The sequence below is a fragment of the Perca flavescens genome, chromosome 5 (assembly GCF_004354835.1).
Source record: "Perca flavescens isolate YP-PL-M2 chromosome 5, PFLA_1.0, whole genome shotgun sequence".
In the NCBI taxonomy this organism is placed as follows: domain Eukaryota; kingdom Metazoa; phylum Chordata; class Actinopteri; order Perciformes; family Percidae; genus Perca; species Perca flavescens.
Genome location: NC_041335.1, coordinates 41,114,637 through 41,129,636, shown reverse-complemented (window position 1 = coordinate 41,129,636; position 15,000 = coordinate 41,114,637). Strand labels below are relative to the sequence as shown.

Genomic DNA, 15,000 nt, shown 5'->3' with positions numbered 1-15,000 from the left:
TTCTATCCATAGACAGTATATAAAATGGACCGACAGACCCCGTGTCTCTGGACCGAGACCAGTGAAGGATATTAGAAGTCACTTTTCCGGTGACAGAGACAACGTAGATGTGACGTGATCAACGTGTCTGAAAGTGTGAAGTCTTCTGGTAGCTGTGAGAGAGAAATCTCAATCATTCCCAATCTCACAGAGACGGAGAGTGTAGGTATATGTAAGGAGATAACATAGACACAGGCTAATTACTGATCACTAACATGCTAGTTAACATTAGTAATTACTGATCACTAACATGCTAGTTAACATTAGTAATTACTGATCACTAACATGCTAGTTAACATTAGTAATTACTGATCACTAACATGCTAGTTAACATTAGTAATTACTGATCACTAACATGCTAGTTAACATTAGTAATTACTGATCACTAACATGATAGTTAACATTAGTAATTACTGGTCTCTAACATACTAGTTAACATTAGTAATTACTGATCACTAACATGCTAGTTAACATTAGTAATTAAACCTAAACAGCTAATGGAAGTCCAAACTGCCTGTGAGCTTCTCCTGTACTATACGGTAATTCCTCTACTGTGTGACAGTAAGTCTCGTGGTTATGACCCAATCGTTAGCCTATTGTTATTAAAGCGTCTGCTACGGAGCCATAACGTGAGCTACGAGGTAATGGAGCCTTTTATACACACTTAAAAATGATGGGTTAAAAATAACCCAACTTGGGTTGTTTTATAACCCAACCGCTGGATCACTATTGCACCGGACCAACAGTAGTTAATTTGACCCAGCAAGATGGGTTGGGCATTAGTTAAATATTCTACCCAAATGCTGGGTCAAATTAATTATAATTCTGGGTTGATTCAACTACATATTTGTTATATAGTGTACCCGAATGCTGGGCAAAATTAACCTATATGCCAGATTAATTCTAACACATTACAGTACAATTTAAGAAAATAAATTGCAATAAAACTGTTAAACTACAAACCTAGAACAGAATACATGCTAGATCTATGCATATATTATTTAATAAACACTTAAACAATACAAAAACAAAACAACTTAATGGAATCTTTGAAAAAAATTTATTATATCAACAATATAGTGGAACTGGTGCAGTTCATATCACTCAGGTAGGAAAACATTCAGAGCAAAACAACAATTACGAATGAACTGGCTGAACATTCAACAGGTCTATAGTGAACAAATTCAAATTCCTATTAAAAAGCTGCTATTAAGAGCCATTAGCTCTACTTGCAAGCAAGTATTCTACTTTGAATAAACTTTACCATTTTAGACTCCCCTCCTGGCATTTCACGTGACCAAGTTTCAAACAGCATCCCCATGCAGGACAAGCCTGTGCAATCTATAAAATGGAAAACACATTTTTAAAACCAATTCAATGTGGCACACTAATAAAACATTATAAACAATGCATCCTTATATGTAAGATGATATTTCCCTATACCTACCATGCCTTTGGTCATTAGGTGAGGGAACTCTTCGAGGATCTGATCGATGGTCCAATTGTTGTCCCTGATCAACTTGGCCCTGTAGACTGCTGTGTTCGGCATGTAGTTCTCTATCTGGCTGAGGGGCTGAGGATTGTTTCTCAACCATTCTTTAAGCTGTGACCCACGTTCGTCTGATATGGTACAGTCTGTAAAAAAGAACAAGAAAGTTGTAATTCACTGAAATATGGATGTTTTGCTTCATCAAATAATTTTTCAGTTTAATAATTACCTGGTATGAGAGCCCTTGCTAGAGCGCCATCATCTGGCGTTTGTGGTGGTGTCTGTGCCGTGCTCCGCGACCTGCTGGTTGATCTCAGCCGCTTCCTGACGTTCCGCAGCCTTTCCTCCAGGAATCCAGTGGCCGGCTCTATTCATCTATTGGAGTCACTTTGACATATTACATGGAAGCTATTGAAAAAAAGAGGAAATTATATTTCATAAGAATTCATGTCTGAAAAGGGCTTTAATAGCAATGCAGACTTGATATGCTGTGGATGGGAAAACATATTTCTTACCTTTTAAATCTTTCGACAAGGTCTGGCACTCTGTCAAAGTGTTAATGACAAAGCTATCCGTTGATCTGAATCAAACACAAAAAGAGCTTAAGCAAAGATACAATTGCTATTGTATTAACTATTCAGATATCACCATGTAAAAGCAATGCAGACCAACAGCAGAATGTAATCCAATGTGACGATAACAGCCATTTTATTTAGCATCACAGTCCTCCCTCTCTACCTATACAATTCATATGACAAATTCAATTCAATTCAATTCAATTTTATTTATAGTATCAAATCATAACAAGAGTTATCTCGAGACACTTTACAGATAGAGTAGGTCCAGACCACACTCTATAATTTACAAAGCCCCAACAATTCCAACAATTACAGTAATTCCCTCAAGAGCAAGCAGTGCGACAGTGGCGAGGAAAAACTCCCTCTTGGGAAGAAACCTGGGACAGACCCAGGCTCTTGGTAGGCGGTGTCTGACGGGCAGGTTGGGGGTGTGATGAACAGTGGCGATAATAGTCACATTAATAATGGAACAGTGACTGGATGTAGCAGGAAGCTGCAGGGTTCAGCAGGAAGCAGCAGGGTTCATGCAGGAAGCAGCAGGGTTCAGCAGGAGGCAGCAGGGTTCAACCGGAAGAAGCATGACATTGCAGGGCACCGCTGGGCTCGGCAGGGAGTGCAGCAGGACCACGGCGACAGCTGGAACCAGGATCTTGGTGCCAACGTTCTCCAAGGAAATACGCTGGGGGAAAAAACATAAGGACTCCGGGGAGTAAACTACCCAGAAGCTAGGATTAGTAACAAGCATTTCTGGGACTGGATACACACAAATAGTAATAGTAAAAGTAATAGAAAGGGAGAGGAGAGAGCAGCTCAGTGTGTCAAAGGAAGGAAGGAAGTCCCCCGGCAGTCTAAAACTATAACAGCGTAACTATAACAGCGTAACTAAGAGAGACAGGTCATAAGGAGAGGAGGAAATTGCATGCATGTGAATTGTTTTTACCTTTTTACAAGAATATTTGTGGCTGCTCAAAGCATAGCCTTCAGGGCACGAGTACAACAGTACAGCAGTGGTTCCCAAACTTTTTATTATATATTTCTTAACCCTTAACTCAAGTGGCCCTTGTCGTTTGCCAGGCCGCCATTTTAAATAAGCATTTGTTCTTATCTATTGTGGGTCACCACATTACTTAAATAAATGCACATAAATGCATTTAGTCAGACATATCAGGTTATCTCACTGTTTTTACATACTTTAATCAGTCATACACTGTTATGTACGGTGGCCGAGAAGGGTCACAACACATACAAACGCCACAACAACTGCATATTCAGAAAACACCTCCAAATTCAGAAAACACATACAAACGCCACAACAACTGCATATTCAGAAAACACAAACAAATGCCAAAACAACTGCATATTCAGAAAACACATACAAACGCCACAACAACTGCATATTCAGAAAACACCACCAAATTCTGAAAACAACTTCGTCAAATTCATATCACGTAGGCTGCAAATATTCACAGCACGAGTAAATAGGGAAACGAACTGCAAGCTGCAAAGACGACAACGGAAATGTTTCCAGGGGGGCAATAATCAGTGACGGACCCGCATCCATCCGGGGTGCAAAATTACGAATCCAACTATGGCCACGGCGAAATAATAATTTAAATGTAAGTATCTTTAGTGTGTCGTACATGTGTTATCACCGTTAATGTTTTACATCAATGTAATGCTTAACGCTTCAATGCTGGTACAAATTGCTATAGTAATTAGGTAGATACACCCGAGCTAACGTTAAGCTATCGTTAACAGTAGGCTGTTAGCTAGCTAGGTTGCTGTCTTTTGTACCATTTGCGTTTTTAAAGTTTGTCCGGTGCCATTTTCATCTCTTTTATATAACGTTAGCCGAGATTTAGAAATGTGTGTTTATCAGTTGTAGCTGCATGATTTAAGGTAACGCTGCACCTTATTTACTTCACTATCAACGTTACATGAAGGCTAAAATATATGAGTAGTATCCCATGTAACAAGTATAACGTTACGTTATGGAATTCATAATGGTAAACATATTTTTCTTGTGTTTGCTGTCTTTTAACAGGGACAAACGGAGGTGGTCGCTGATGATGGGAAAGCAAAAGACAAGCAGGGAGGCAGAGGCCAAAGAGATGTTGAATAGCTAGATTATTTGCCATTCTGAAAATAAATGCATTAACTTAACTGGTTTGTCTTTGTCATTTCGTTTTTGGGTGTGTATATAATATAAACGTTTTCAATTTCTATTTCTAACTGAATAATTATATTCAGATGGTACCTGTTTCAATAACTTGTAAGGTATATAAGCTCTAAAAAGACATTAACGAAACGTGTATCTTTATTATAACATTTATTCAAACATTACTAAACTGTACACAAGTATATTCAACATGAAGCGGCGACCAGACTCAGCAGCTGATGATGGGGTTGCTTCAAGATTGCAGACAGAAGGAGAAAGCTTTAGGTTAGTCCAGTAGTTATCCAACCTGTCCTGGTAAGATTAGAATTGTATCACAAATATATTTAAGCATACTGCATATTATACAGCCTGTGGTAGGTCATTAGCTGGTAGTATTTACCTTGTAGATGCTGATCATATTTTGCACTGCATTTGTTTGAAAGCTAGAAGCTACTGGACAATGGGCTAATGTTACATACATTTAGTAAACTACGAGCTAATGTATACTTCTACTGTAAGGATAATGCAATTAAGATTAATGCAATTGCAAACATGAACTCTCACAATTTTTTTTAAATTTACTGACATGGGATAAATAAGAGAAAACGACTATTGCTTACATTAAAGCCTAACAGTGTCGGTAACGTTACCTACCTTAGCACGTTGCGGCAAAGTTGCCGACAGATTATTCTCCTCCTGCAAGCAGACTGGATTTGTATGTGTTTTCTGAATATGCAGTTGTTGTGGCGTTTGTATGTGTTGTGACCCTTCTCGGCCACCGTAGTTATGCCTTCACATTTCACATTAAAAGCTTCAGGAAAAACAAGCGCGTTCATTTATAGCCAGGTAAAATAATATAGCTAGCAAAGCAACTAACTGACAGCCTGTTGGCTAGTAAACTATCTAGCTAGTTTGTTAACTGGCGAATCACCTGGCTAGCTTGAAACTAGCTGGCTAATTAGCCTGGTGAACTCAATAAACATGACCATATGCCCATGGGCATTATGAACTTGTTTCATTAATTCATTAATATAATTCAGACCAAACGGATAAACTGTAGGCTATCCATGCTTCCATGATAACGGCTAAATGGCTTACGTTAGCTAGCTACGTTGTTAGCCAAACTAACCAACTAGCCTCACAATATAAAGATAGTACTTTAATAGGTAACATAACACAGAGACAATGTGAATTAGACATGTAGCTAGTGTACACAAACCTTTTATTATTTATTTGCCTCGTTGGATGACCAGACTGGTTCTCTGCTGTGACAAGCGCTCGGTGTGTGTTGGGTTGATGGATTTCGACCCAACACATGAGTTGCACAAAATAACCCAACTTCCATATAAATAACCCATAATGGGTAAAACATTTCATAACCCAGCGGTTGGGTAGATGAAATAACCCAGCATTTTTTAGGGTGTACATTGTTGTGTTTCTTTAAAAATAAACAACGGACAAATAGAGTCTTTAAACGCTTCAGATGTAAAGTTATTCTCTGTCAAAGTGACGTCAGAATAAATGGGAGTCAATGGGATGCTAACGGGAGGTGATGTCTTGGTAGCATCAGAATGAATGGGAGTCAATGGGATGCTAACGGAGGTGATGTCTTGGTAGCATCAGAATGAATGGGAGTCAATGGGATGCTAACGGGAGGTGATGTCTTGGTAGCATCAGAATGAATGGGAGTCAATGGGATGCTAACGGGAGGTGATGTCTTGGTAGCATCAGAATGAATGGGAGTCAATGGGATGCTAACGGGAGGTGATGTCTTGGTAGCATCAGAATGAATGGGAGTCAAAGGGATGCTAACGGGAGGTGATGTCTTGGTAGCATCAGAATGAATGGGAGTCAAAGGGATGCTAACGGGAGGTGATGTCTTGGTAGCATCAGAATGAATGGGAGTCAATGGGATGCTAACGGGAGGTGATGTCTTGGTAGCATCAGAATAAATGGGAGTCAATGGGATGCTAACGGGAGGTGATGTCTTGGTAGCATCAGAATGAATGGGAGTCAAAGGGATGCTAACGGGAGGTGATGTCTTGGTAGCATCAGAATGAATGGGAGTCAATGGGATGCTAACGGGAGGTGATGTCTTGGTAGCATCAGAATGAATGGGAGTCAAAGGGATGCTAACGGGAGGTGATGTCTTGGTAGCATGAGAATGAATGGGAGTCAAAGGGATGCTAACGGGAGGTGATGTCTTGGTAGCATCAGAATGAATGGGAGTCAATGGGATGCTAACGGGAGGTGATGTCTTGGTAGCATCAGAATGAATGGGAGTCAATGGGATGCTAACGGGAGGTGATGTCTTGGTAGCATGAGAATGAATGGGAGTCAATGGGATGCTAACGGGAGGTGATGTCTTGGTAGCATCAGAATGGCGCCATAGGAGGCACGCTTTCAGACGCCGCCTACCCCTTGGTTCTATCTGCACCAAATAGACCAAGCTCCCACACTGCCAGGGATGATCTCGTTACCAGACAGATGTGGTGGTGGGGGCTGTGTGTGTGTGTGTGTGTGTGTGTGTGTGTGTGTCTGTGTGTGTGTGTGTGTCTGTCTGTGTGTATGTGTGTGTCTGTGTGTGTGAGTGTCTTTGTGTGTGTGTATGTGTGTGTGTTTGTGTGTGTGTGTCTGCGTGTGTGTGTCTATGTGAGTGTCTGTGTGTGTGTGTGTGTGTGTGTTTGTGTGTGTGTGTATGTGTCTGTATGTGTGTGTGTGTGTGTGTGTATATGTGTTTGTGTGTGTGTGTGTGTGTTTGTGTGTGTGTGTATGTGTCTGTATGTGTGTGTGTGTCTGTCTGTTTGTGAGTGTCTGTGTGTGTGTGTGTGTGTGTATATGTGTCTGTATGTGTGTGTGTGTCTGTCTGTGTTTGTGTGTGTGTGTGTGTGTGTGTGTGTGTGTGTGTGTGTGTGTGTGTGTGTGTGTGTGTGTATGTGCTGAATGTTGAATGTTCAATTTATTTATAAAGCACATTAATACAACAAAAGTTGACCACAGTGCTGTACAAGAAATAAAATAAAACAATCTTCAAGACATTTAAATTCTGGACCTTGCCACTAGTAAATACTACTGAAATCCTATCACATCATGAACACAGCACTCATAAATGATCAAAAGCCAGAGTGAAGAAGTAAGCTTTCCAATGTCGTTTAAACTCTCTAAGAGAGGAACATTCCCTGATATAAGGAGGTAAACTATTCCACAGCCTGGGAGCAACGGCCGCTAAAGAGCGATCCCCGCTCATTTTCCTGTACGTCCGCAGGACTAGCAAGAGATTTAATGATTCGGAGCAAAGTGCTCTCTTTGGTTTATTCACCTGGATTAGATTGGCTATATATGTCGGAGCAGTGCCATGTAGTGCTTTAAAAACAAATAAAAGTATCTTAAAATTAATCCTGTAGAAAACCGGCAACCAGTGTAGTTCTTTTAATACAGGAGTAATATGTTCATTTTTCTGAGTGCCTTGCGGACGCATTTTGGACTAGTTACAATCTGTTTAAGGTTTTCAGATGAACACCATAGTACAATGCATTACCATAGTCCAATCTTGTGAAAATAAACGCATGCACTATTTTATCCAGGTCCTTCCGTGTTACAAAGGGCTTAATTTTATTGATTAGTCTTAACTGGAAGAAACTCATTTTAACTACTTGATTTATCTGTTTATCAAATTTCAGTGCACTATCGCAGATTATACCTAGGTTTTTTACTTGATTTATCAGATAAGGGGATAGTGTGCCCAATTCAATTTCCAATGTATTAGTGGATGAATGATGCCATTCGCAGCTCGAGGCGTATCTGTCGGAGAACTGAGCGTTTATGGAAAGTAACTCAGCTCCAAGTCCATCGCCTGTATCTTAAAGAGCTCTTAATTGACCTAAATGAAACGATCAAGGAGGCTGGAGCCTCTTATTTTACTAAGCTGATTTCTTCCTGTAAAAACAATCCAAAAGCTATGTTTGAGACTATTAACAACATTGTTTCTCCCACTAAGTGTATTGTCCCTGTGTTTTCAAATGTGGACTGCAACCATTTTTTGTCTCATTTTGTGGACAAGGTTAGTGCTATCAGGGCAGGCATCATTCCATCAGTAAGCGCCCATATTGTTACTCATCAGAGACTTTCGGTAATGGACTCCTTTTGCCCCTTGTCCCTGAATGACTTAATTAAGCTAGTGGGCTCGATGAAACCTTCCCAAAGTCCTGTTGATATTTTACCAACATCTTTACTTTTAAAAAACAATACATCTGCTTGGACCATGTTTGGTTTCAATTTTAAATTTATCTCTTCAGCTAGGCCAGGTCCCTAGCTGTTTTAAGCATGCTGTTGTCCACCCCATATTGAAAAAGAACAATCTTGATGCAGCTTTGTTTAAAAACTACAGGCCTATTTCTAAATTGCCTTTTATTTCAAAAATTTTAGAAAAGGTTGTTGCGAGCCAGCTGAATAGAGTTTTGGATTCTAATAATATCTTCGATAAATTTCAGTCTGGCTTTCAAAAAACATTCAACTGAGACTACTCTCCTGAAAGTCTCTAATGACATTTTAATGGCTGCTGATGGGGGTAAATGTTCTGTTCTAGTCCTTCTGGATCTGAGTGCAGCGTTCGATACGGTTGACCACTGCACTCTGATTGAAAGACTGAAATCAACTGTGGGCATTACTGGATCAGCTCTGGACTGGTTTTCTTCATATCTTTCGGACAGGAGTTTTTCTGTGTCTGTGGGAACTTACTTGTCAGACTCTGCTCCTTTGTCTTGTGGTGTGCCACAAGGTTCTGTGCTTGGCCCTTTGCTATTCAGCCTGTATATGCTTCCTCTTGGTAGAATTATTGGTAGTTTCGAAGGTATATCTTACCATTGTTATGCTGATGATATCCAGTTATATTTATCTTTTAGCCCCGATAAGCTAGACAAACTGTCCTTGTTGCACAATTGTTTAGCCTCCATTAACAAATGGATGGCTGACAATTTCTTGCAATTAAACTCTGACAAAACTGAGGTGATGATCTTTGCCCCAGATAATATTACCCCTAGGATTAGGCAGGCCATTGGGACTCTATCAGTTTCAGACTGTAATGCTGTGCGTAATCTGGGTGTCATTTTTGACAAATCTATGTGTTTTAACAGTCATGTGAAGTCTGTGGTTCGTTCCTGTTTTTTCCATCTCAGGAACATTGCTGAAATTAGATCTGTGGTTTCTCAAAGAGAGATGGAGATGCTTGTTCATGCTTTTGTTTCCTCTCGTTTGGATTATTGCAATGTACTGTACACCTGCTTAAACAAATCATCCTTGGGCTCACTGCAAGTCGTACAGAATGCAGCAGCAAGACTTTTATCTAAGACCAGCAGGAGGTCTCACATTACTGCTGTGCTCAAGGCTCTTCACTGGCTACCGATTGGTTTTAGAGTGAATTTTAAAATTTTAACTATTACCTATAGAGCCTTACATGGCCAAGCGCCCTCGTACATCCAGGATCTATTGCACGCACACACTCCTGGTCGCTCTTTGAGGTCTTCAAGCCAGGAGCTCTTAATTGTTCCTAGAACACGTTTTAAAACAAGAGGTGATCGTGCATTTTCAGTGGTGGCCCCAGGGCTCTGGAACTCTCTCCCTTTAGCCTTGAGAGCGTTGGATTCTGTGGAAACCTTTAAAAAACACCTGAAGACTCATCTTTTTAGACAAGCATTTTTAGCCATATGGCTGTGTTGTCTTTGCTCTGTTTTTGTTTTACTGTAAATCACTTTGTGACTCCTTTTGTCGGTGAAAGGTGCTATATAAATAAAGTTTACTTACTTACTTACTTACATCACACTCTTATCTAAGTTTGTTTTTTTCAGTAGAGGATGCACTATAGCATGTTTACAATAAGTTGGAACAATGCCAGACAGAAGACTCTTATTAATTATTGATAATACAAATGGGCCAATCAGTTCAAGAACTTTCTTAAATAGCATTGTAGGAACATTGGGCCTCATTCACCAACCGTTCTTACGAAGAAATGTGTTCTTAAACCCTTCTTACGAACTTTTTACGAAGATTCTGGCATTCACTAATGTTTTCTTAACTTGGATTTGTTCTTAGCTAAGAACAAAATCTCCGAACACTGAAAAGCACTCTTACGCACATTTGAGTGATGACAATTTGCTCCAAATGATTGCTTACTGCATTTTATTTAATTCTACAGTCGTTTACAATGATAGTCTTGTACTGTAATGTATTTCTGATCATTTGTTGAAAAAGAAATCATATTATGCAAAAAAAAAAAAACACTAACACTGCAATTTACATCAGCAATTAAACTGATTAAATCCTGCGTTATTTGGTGATTGATCGCTATTTATAGAGCCAAAATGCAGTGGTAGAATGTAACAAAGTACAAATTCGTCCTAACTGTAGGCCTACTTAAGTACATTTTTCACGTATCTGTACTTTACTTAAGTAGACTCAATAGTGCATAGCCTACTTTTGACTTTTACTTTGTTACATTTTGCAGCAATTATCTATACTTTCTACTCCACTACATTTCTACAACGTCCCGTTACATTTTCTGATCAGTTTCCGCCCTCTGCCAAAACGTCTTCCTGACCGTCACACGTTTGTCTCACCAGTAAAGTTTGGTTGCCGTAGATACCGTATATATGGGTTGCTGTAGATACTGTATATATGGGTTGCCGTAGATACTGTATATATGGGTTGCCGTAGATACTGTATATATGGGTTGCTGTAGATACTGTATATATGGGTTGCCATAGATACTGTATATATGGGTTGCCGTAGATACTGTATATATGGGTTGCTGTAGATACCGTATATATGGGTTGCTGTAGATACTGTATATATGGGTTGCCATAGATACTGTATATATGGGTTGCCATAGATACTGTATATATGGGGCACAGCCGATCCAAGCCGGCTCCGGTGCTCCAGAGCCCGGGCGCAGCGCCGCTGACCCTCGGTAATACAGCCTCCGGTAAAAGTGAAAATGAAAACGTTTGTTTTTATTATTCCCGTTTTTAAATCATAGTTGCTATATCTATTTCTCTCCACAGCGTCATTTACTCCTCCGCCAGGCTGTGTAAGACGCGTTCATATCTTATTTATTTGGCTGGACCTCTTCACATTCCCCATGTCCGCTGCTTCACACACTTTATTTGCTTACTTGCACGGTTAAAGAAAATAAAATACATCCATGGATAAAACCAATCGCATTCCGATTCTAACAACACATTTCCGTTTCATGCTGGTTAGGACAGGAACTTCTTATAAAAGCCAGGCCTTGTTTGTGGTAGTGGACACCTTCTACTTTTACTAAAGTAAATATGTCTCTTGTTATTTGTACTTTTATTTAAGTACTGAGATTCAGTACTTCCTCCACTGCGGCTCCGACAATCTCCGTAAACCTGTCTCCCAGGAGGTGCACAGGAAGTGTCATGTCCTTATATGGGAATTTGCTGGTCGTTTTGTTATGCTAATTAGGAACAACTGGCACGTGCTTTCAATTACGAAGACGTGGGATTCATCAATCCTAACAACACAGATGCGAACAAATCTGCTGTTTAAGAACGCGTCATGAATCCGACGTAGACTTTTCTTAGGAACCTTCTTAAGAACATATTTAAGAGAAAACTTAGCAAGATATTGGTGAATGAGGCCCAATATCTTGAGGAGAGACTGTCAACTTTAATTTACCAACAATATCTAAAAGTGTGGATGAAGAAATAGGCTCAAAATCAGACAACACAGCATGAATTACAGGTATATCCATAGGCTCATAAGAACACTGTTGTATATTCCTGCGGATGTGTCTGTGTCTGTGTGTGTGTGAGTGTCTTTGTGTGTGTGTGTGTGTGGGTGTCTGTGTGTGTGTGTATGTGTCTTTGTGTGTGAGTGTCTGTGTGTATGTCTGTGTGTGTGTGTGTGTGTGTGTGTGTGTGTGTGTCTTTGTGTGTGTCTTTCTGTGTGTGTGTGTGTGTGTGTGTGTGTCTGTGTGTACGTGTCTCTGTGTGTGTTTCTTTATGTGTGTGTGTCTGACGTCTGACAACATTATGGAAAGGATTCATGTTAAAGAGTATGATCCTTTTTTTACACATAAAAAAATCTGTAAAATTACGTTCTATAAACCCACCAGACTCCATGTAAATAAAGAGTAATTTTATCATCATAAAATACACTGCTTTTGAAGTTGAGAGAAACAAAATAAAACTATGAAAAGCCGTTTTCGGTCGTCTTTCCACTTTTCCAACCATCACCACTCTAGTTTTGGTTGAAATGAACACATAGTTTACTGATTTATATGTGAAAGTAGTCTGGCTCTATACATGCTAAAAGTACTGTTTTTCTAAATGGAGTCTGGTGGGTTTAGTGTTAGCGACCTCAGAGCTGTTTCTGGTTTAACAGAAAGGTCTTAAAGAGGTTTTAAAGGTCTATCTCTAAAGCGATCCTTTCATAATGTTGACAGAAACTTAGAATAATAATCTGTCTGTCAGCAGCAACAACAGAACTTGTAGAGAAACAAATTGACGATGCACATTTGTCCCAAAGGGGGACATTGCAGACAGAATTGAAGAATAATACATTAGTGTGCTCACGATGACCTACATTATATACTCGTGTGTGTGCTCCTTCCTCTGTCCCAGTGACAGTCAGTGGTTTCCATTGGACTGAACTGTAAAGTTATCCAGGACAATGACATCCTGACGTGTAGAGAAGTGGGCTTGTTTCTGGAAGCTTCAACCTGTCTGTCTGTCTGTCTCTCTCTCTCTTTGTCCATCTGTCTGTCTGCCTGCCTGCCTGCCTGCCTGTCTTTGATTTTTTTATTCTTTTAAAGATCCCGTCTGATCCAGATCATCTGTAGATGCTAGATCACACCTGATACATGTGTCGACATCAACACACAGCATCCTGTTCAGGCGTCAGCACTTCAGGCTTCCTGTCTGTCATTACAGCTGAAGACTGACTGTAATGGAGTATAGCATCACTTTCTACCATATAAATCACCAACAAGGACATCTAGACCAAAAACTACAGTCTTCAGGGGACAGGGTGTAGTTGATGACTGACACTTCCAGAGCTACTTGAGGTTCAGATTTCCCTGTTTTGTAATTGTAATAAACAAATAAAATTTGAGTTGAAATAACAAGATAATGATGCTGATTTGTAAAAAGTATGAATCCATACTTCATCAGGTCTGTCTGCAAGACCACAAACAAACAACTTTTACAATGTTTTTCTGAATGGAGTTTGGATGGATCAGAGCTATGCTAACATTGTAGCTGCTCCATCAACACAACAGACACATTATTTCAGAACTTATTAGGTAGTTTTACTTTTCCCAAAGAAAGCTTCTTTAGCATCTGCTGTCTGTAAATAATGAGGAGCTACAGAAAGCTACAATCATCTGTTCCTCCATTTCTGCTTCAACAACGTGAGGACATCAGGAGGATCTGAACTCTTTCAAGACACAGTGTCACACACATTCCTTTCTCCAGTTCAAATATTTCAACTCACACAAATACACGCCGCTATTTACGTATTTCCATTGAGTTTGTGTGTATGTTATCACTTCACACTTTACCTGGGGGGTGTGACCACGGTATAAAGATGAGTTCTGTTGTTCATGATGTCTGGTGTCTTTTCTCTCTCTCTCTTGTATCTTCTATCATCTCTCAGACTCTGTCAGGCTGGTGAATGGGACCAGTCTGTGCTCAGGCAGACTGGAGGTGAAGACTAACCAGTCTACCCAGCGCTGGTCCTCAGTGTGTGAAGATGACTTTGACCAGCAGGATGCAGAGGTGGTCTGTAGGGAGCTTGGCTGTGGGGCTCCTTCAGTCCTCCAGGGGTGCTCTATGGAGAAGTGGAGCCTCAATGAGGACCAAAGAGTTCCAGTGTGGAGGCCATGAGTCTGCTCTCCTGGACTGTAGCAGCTCAGGCTCAGATAGAAACACCTGCTCACCTGGAAAAGCTGTTGGACTCACCTGCTCAGGTAGAAGAGGAGCTGCAGCTCTGATTTGGTTCATTTCTGTTCTAATGAAACTCACTTTGTTCTTTTGCTGATGACTCTCTGGTTTCTGTTCAGAGTCTGTCAGGTTGGTGGGAGGAGCCAGTCGCTGTAGAGGAACACTGGAGGTGAAACAAGGAGAATGGAGACCAGTGGATAGTTACTATAACTCTGACTGGAGCCTGAAGGCAGCAGCTGCTGCCTGCAGAGAGTCAGACTGTGGCTCTGCTGTTTCTGTAGAAGAGAGAGAAGAGTCCTCAGTCAGATCTGTGTGGAGGATCAGGTCTGACTGTGTTGAGTCTGGATCTACTCTGAGGGAGTGTGCTGCATCAGGTTTCTCTTCCTCCGTCCTTCAACTCACCTGTTCAGGTAAACCCATCAAAGACATGAATGAATGAATGAATGAATGAATAAATTAACGGTTTTATTTCGAACAACATACAAAAATACAGAACAAAAACTTAAAATAAAAGACACAAAATATTTCACTGTAAAGAAGAAAAAGCAAAATAAATAAAAACTGTTAAATGAATAATTGTGTCCTAAAGAAAGTAAGAAGAATGTAAATCCTTCAAGAGTAGTGGGGGGGGCATACGGTTGTTATACATTAAGTTTACCTTTAAATCATAGACCCCCCTAACAGGAAGTTTATTATTAGTTAATAATAGTAGGGGGGCATACTGGTTGTTATACATTAAGTTTACTTTAAATCATAGACCCCCCTAACAGGAAG

General features: G+C 40.1%; 1 protein-coding gene and 1 long non-coding RNA gene across 2 annotated transcripts; one reads left to right on the top strand and one right to left on the bottom strand.

Annotated features, from left to right (window-relative positions):
* Window positions 1-1,158: 1,158 nt before the first annotated feature.
* On the bottom strand, window positions 1,159-5,675 carry LOC114555241 (uncharacterized). Its single transcript, XR_003692551.1, has 5 exons — window positions 5,484-5,675; window positions 2,044-2,108; window positions 1,758-1,936; window positions 1,487-1,674; window positions 1,159-1,380 (listed from the first exon to the last, which is right to left on the bottom strand). It is a non-coding gene; the product is annotated as an uncharacterized LOC114555241 (long non-coding RNA).
* A 7,184-nt stretch (window positions 5,676-12,859) lies between these two features.
* LOC114556345 (scavenger receptor cysteine-rich type 1 protein M130-like) lies at window positions 12,860-14,665 on the top strand. Its single transcript, XM_028579246.1, is given in 5 exon segments — window positions 12,860-12,911; window positions 13,940-14,107; window positions 14,110-14,127; window positions 14,130-14,252; window positions 14,346-14,665. Coding segments are annotated over 5 exon segments (681 nt in total).
* The last annotated feature ends 335 nt before the right edge of the window (window positions 14,666-15,000 follow it).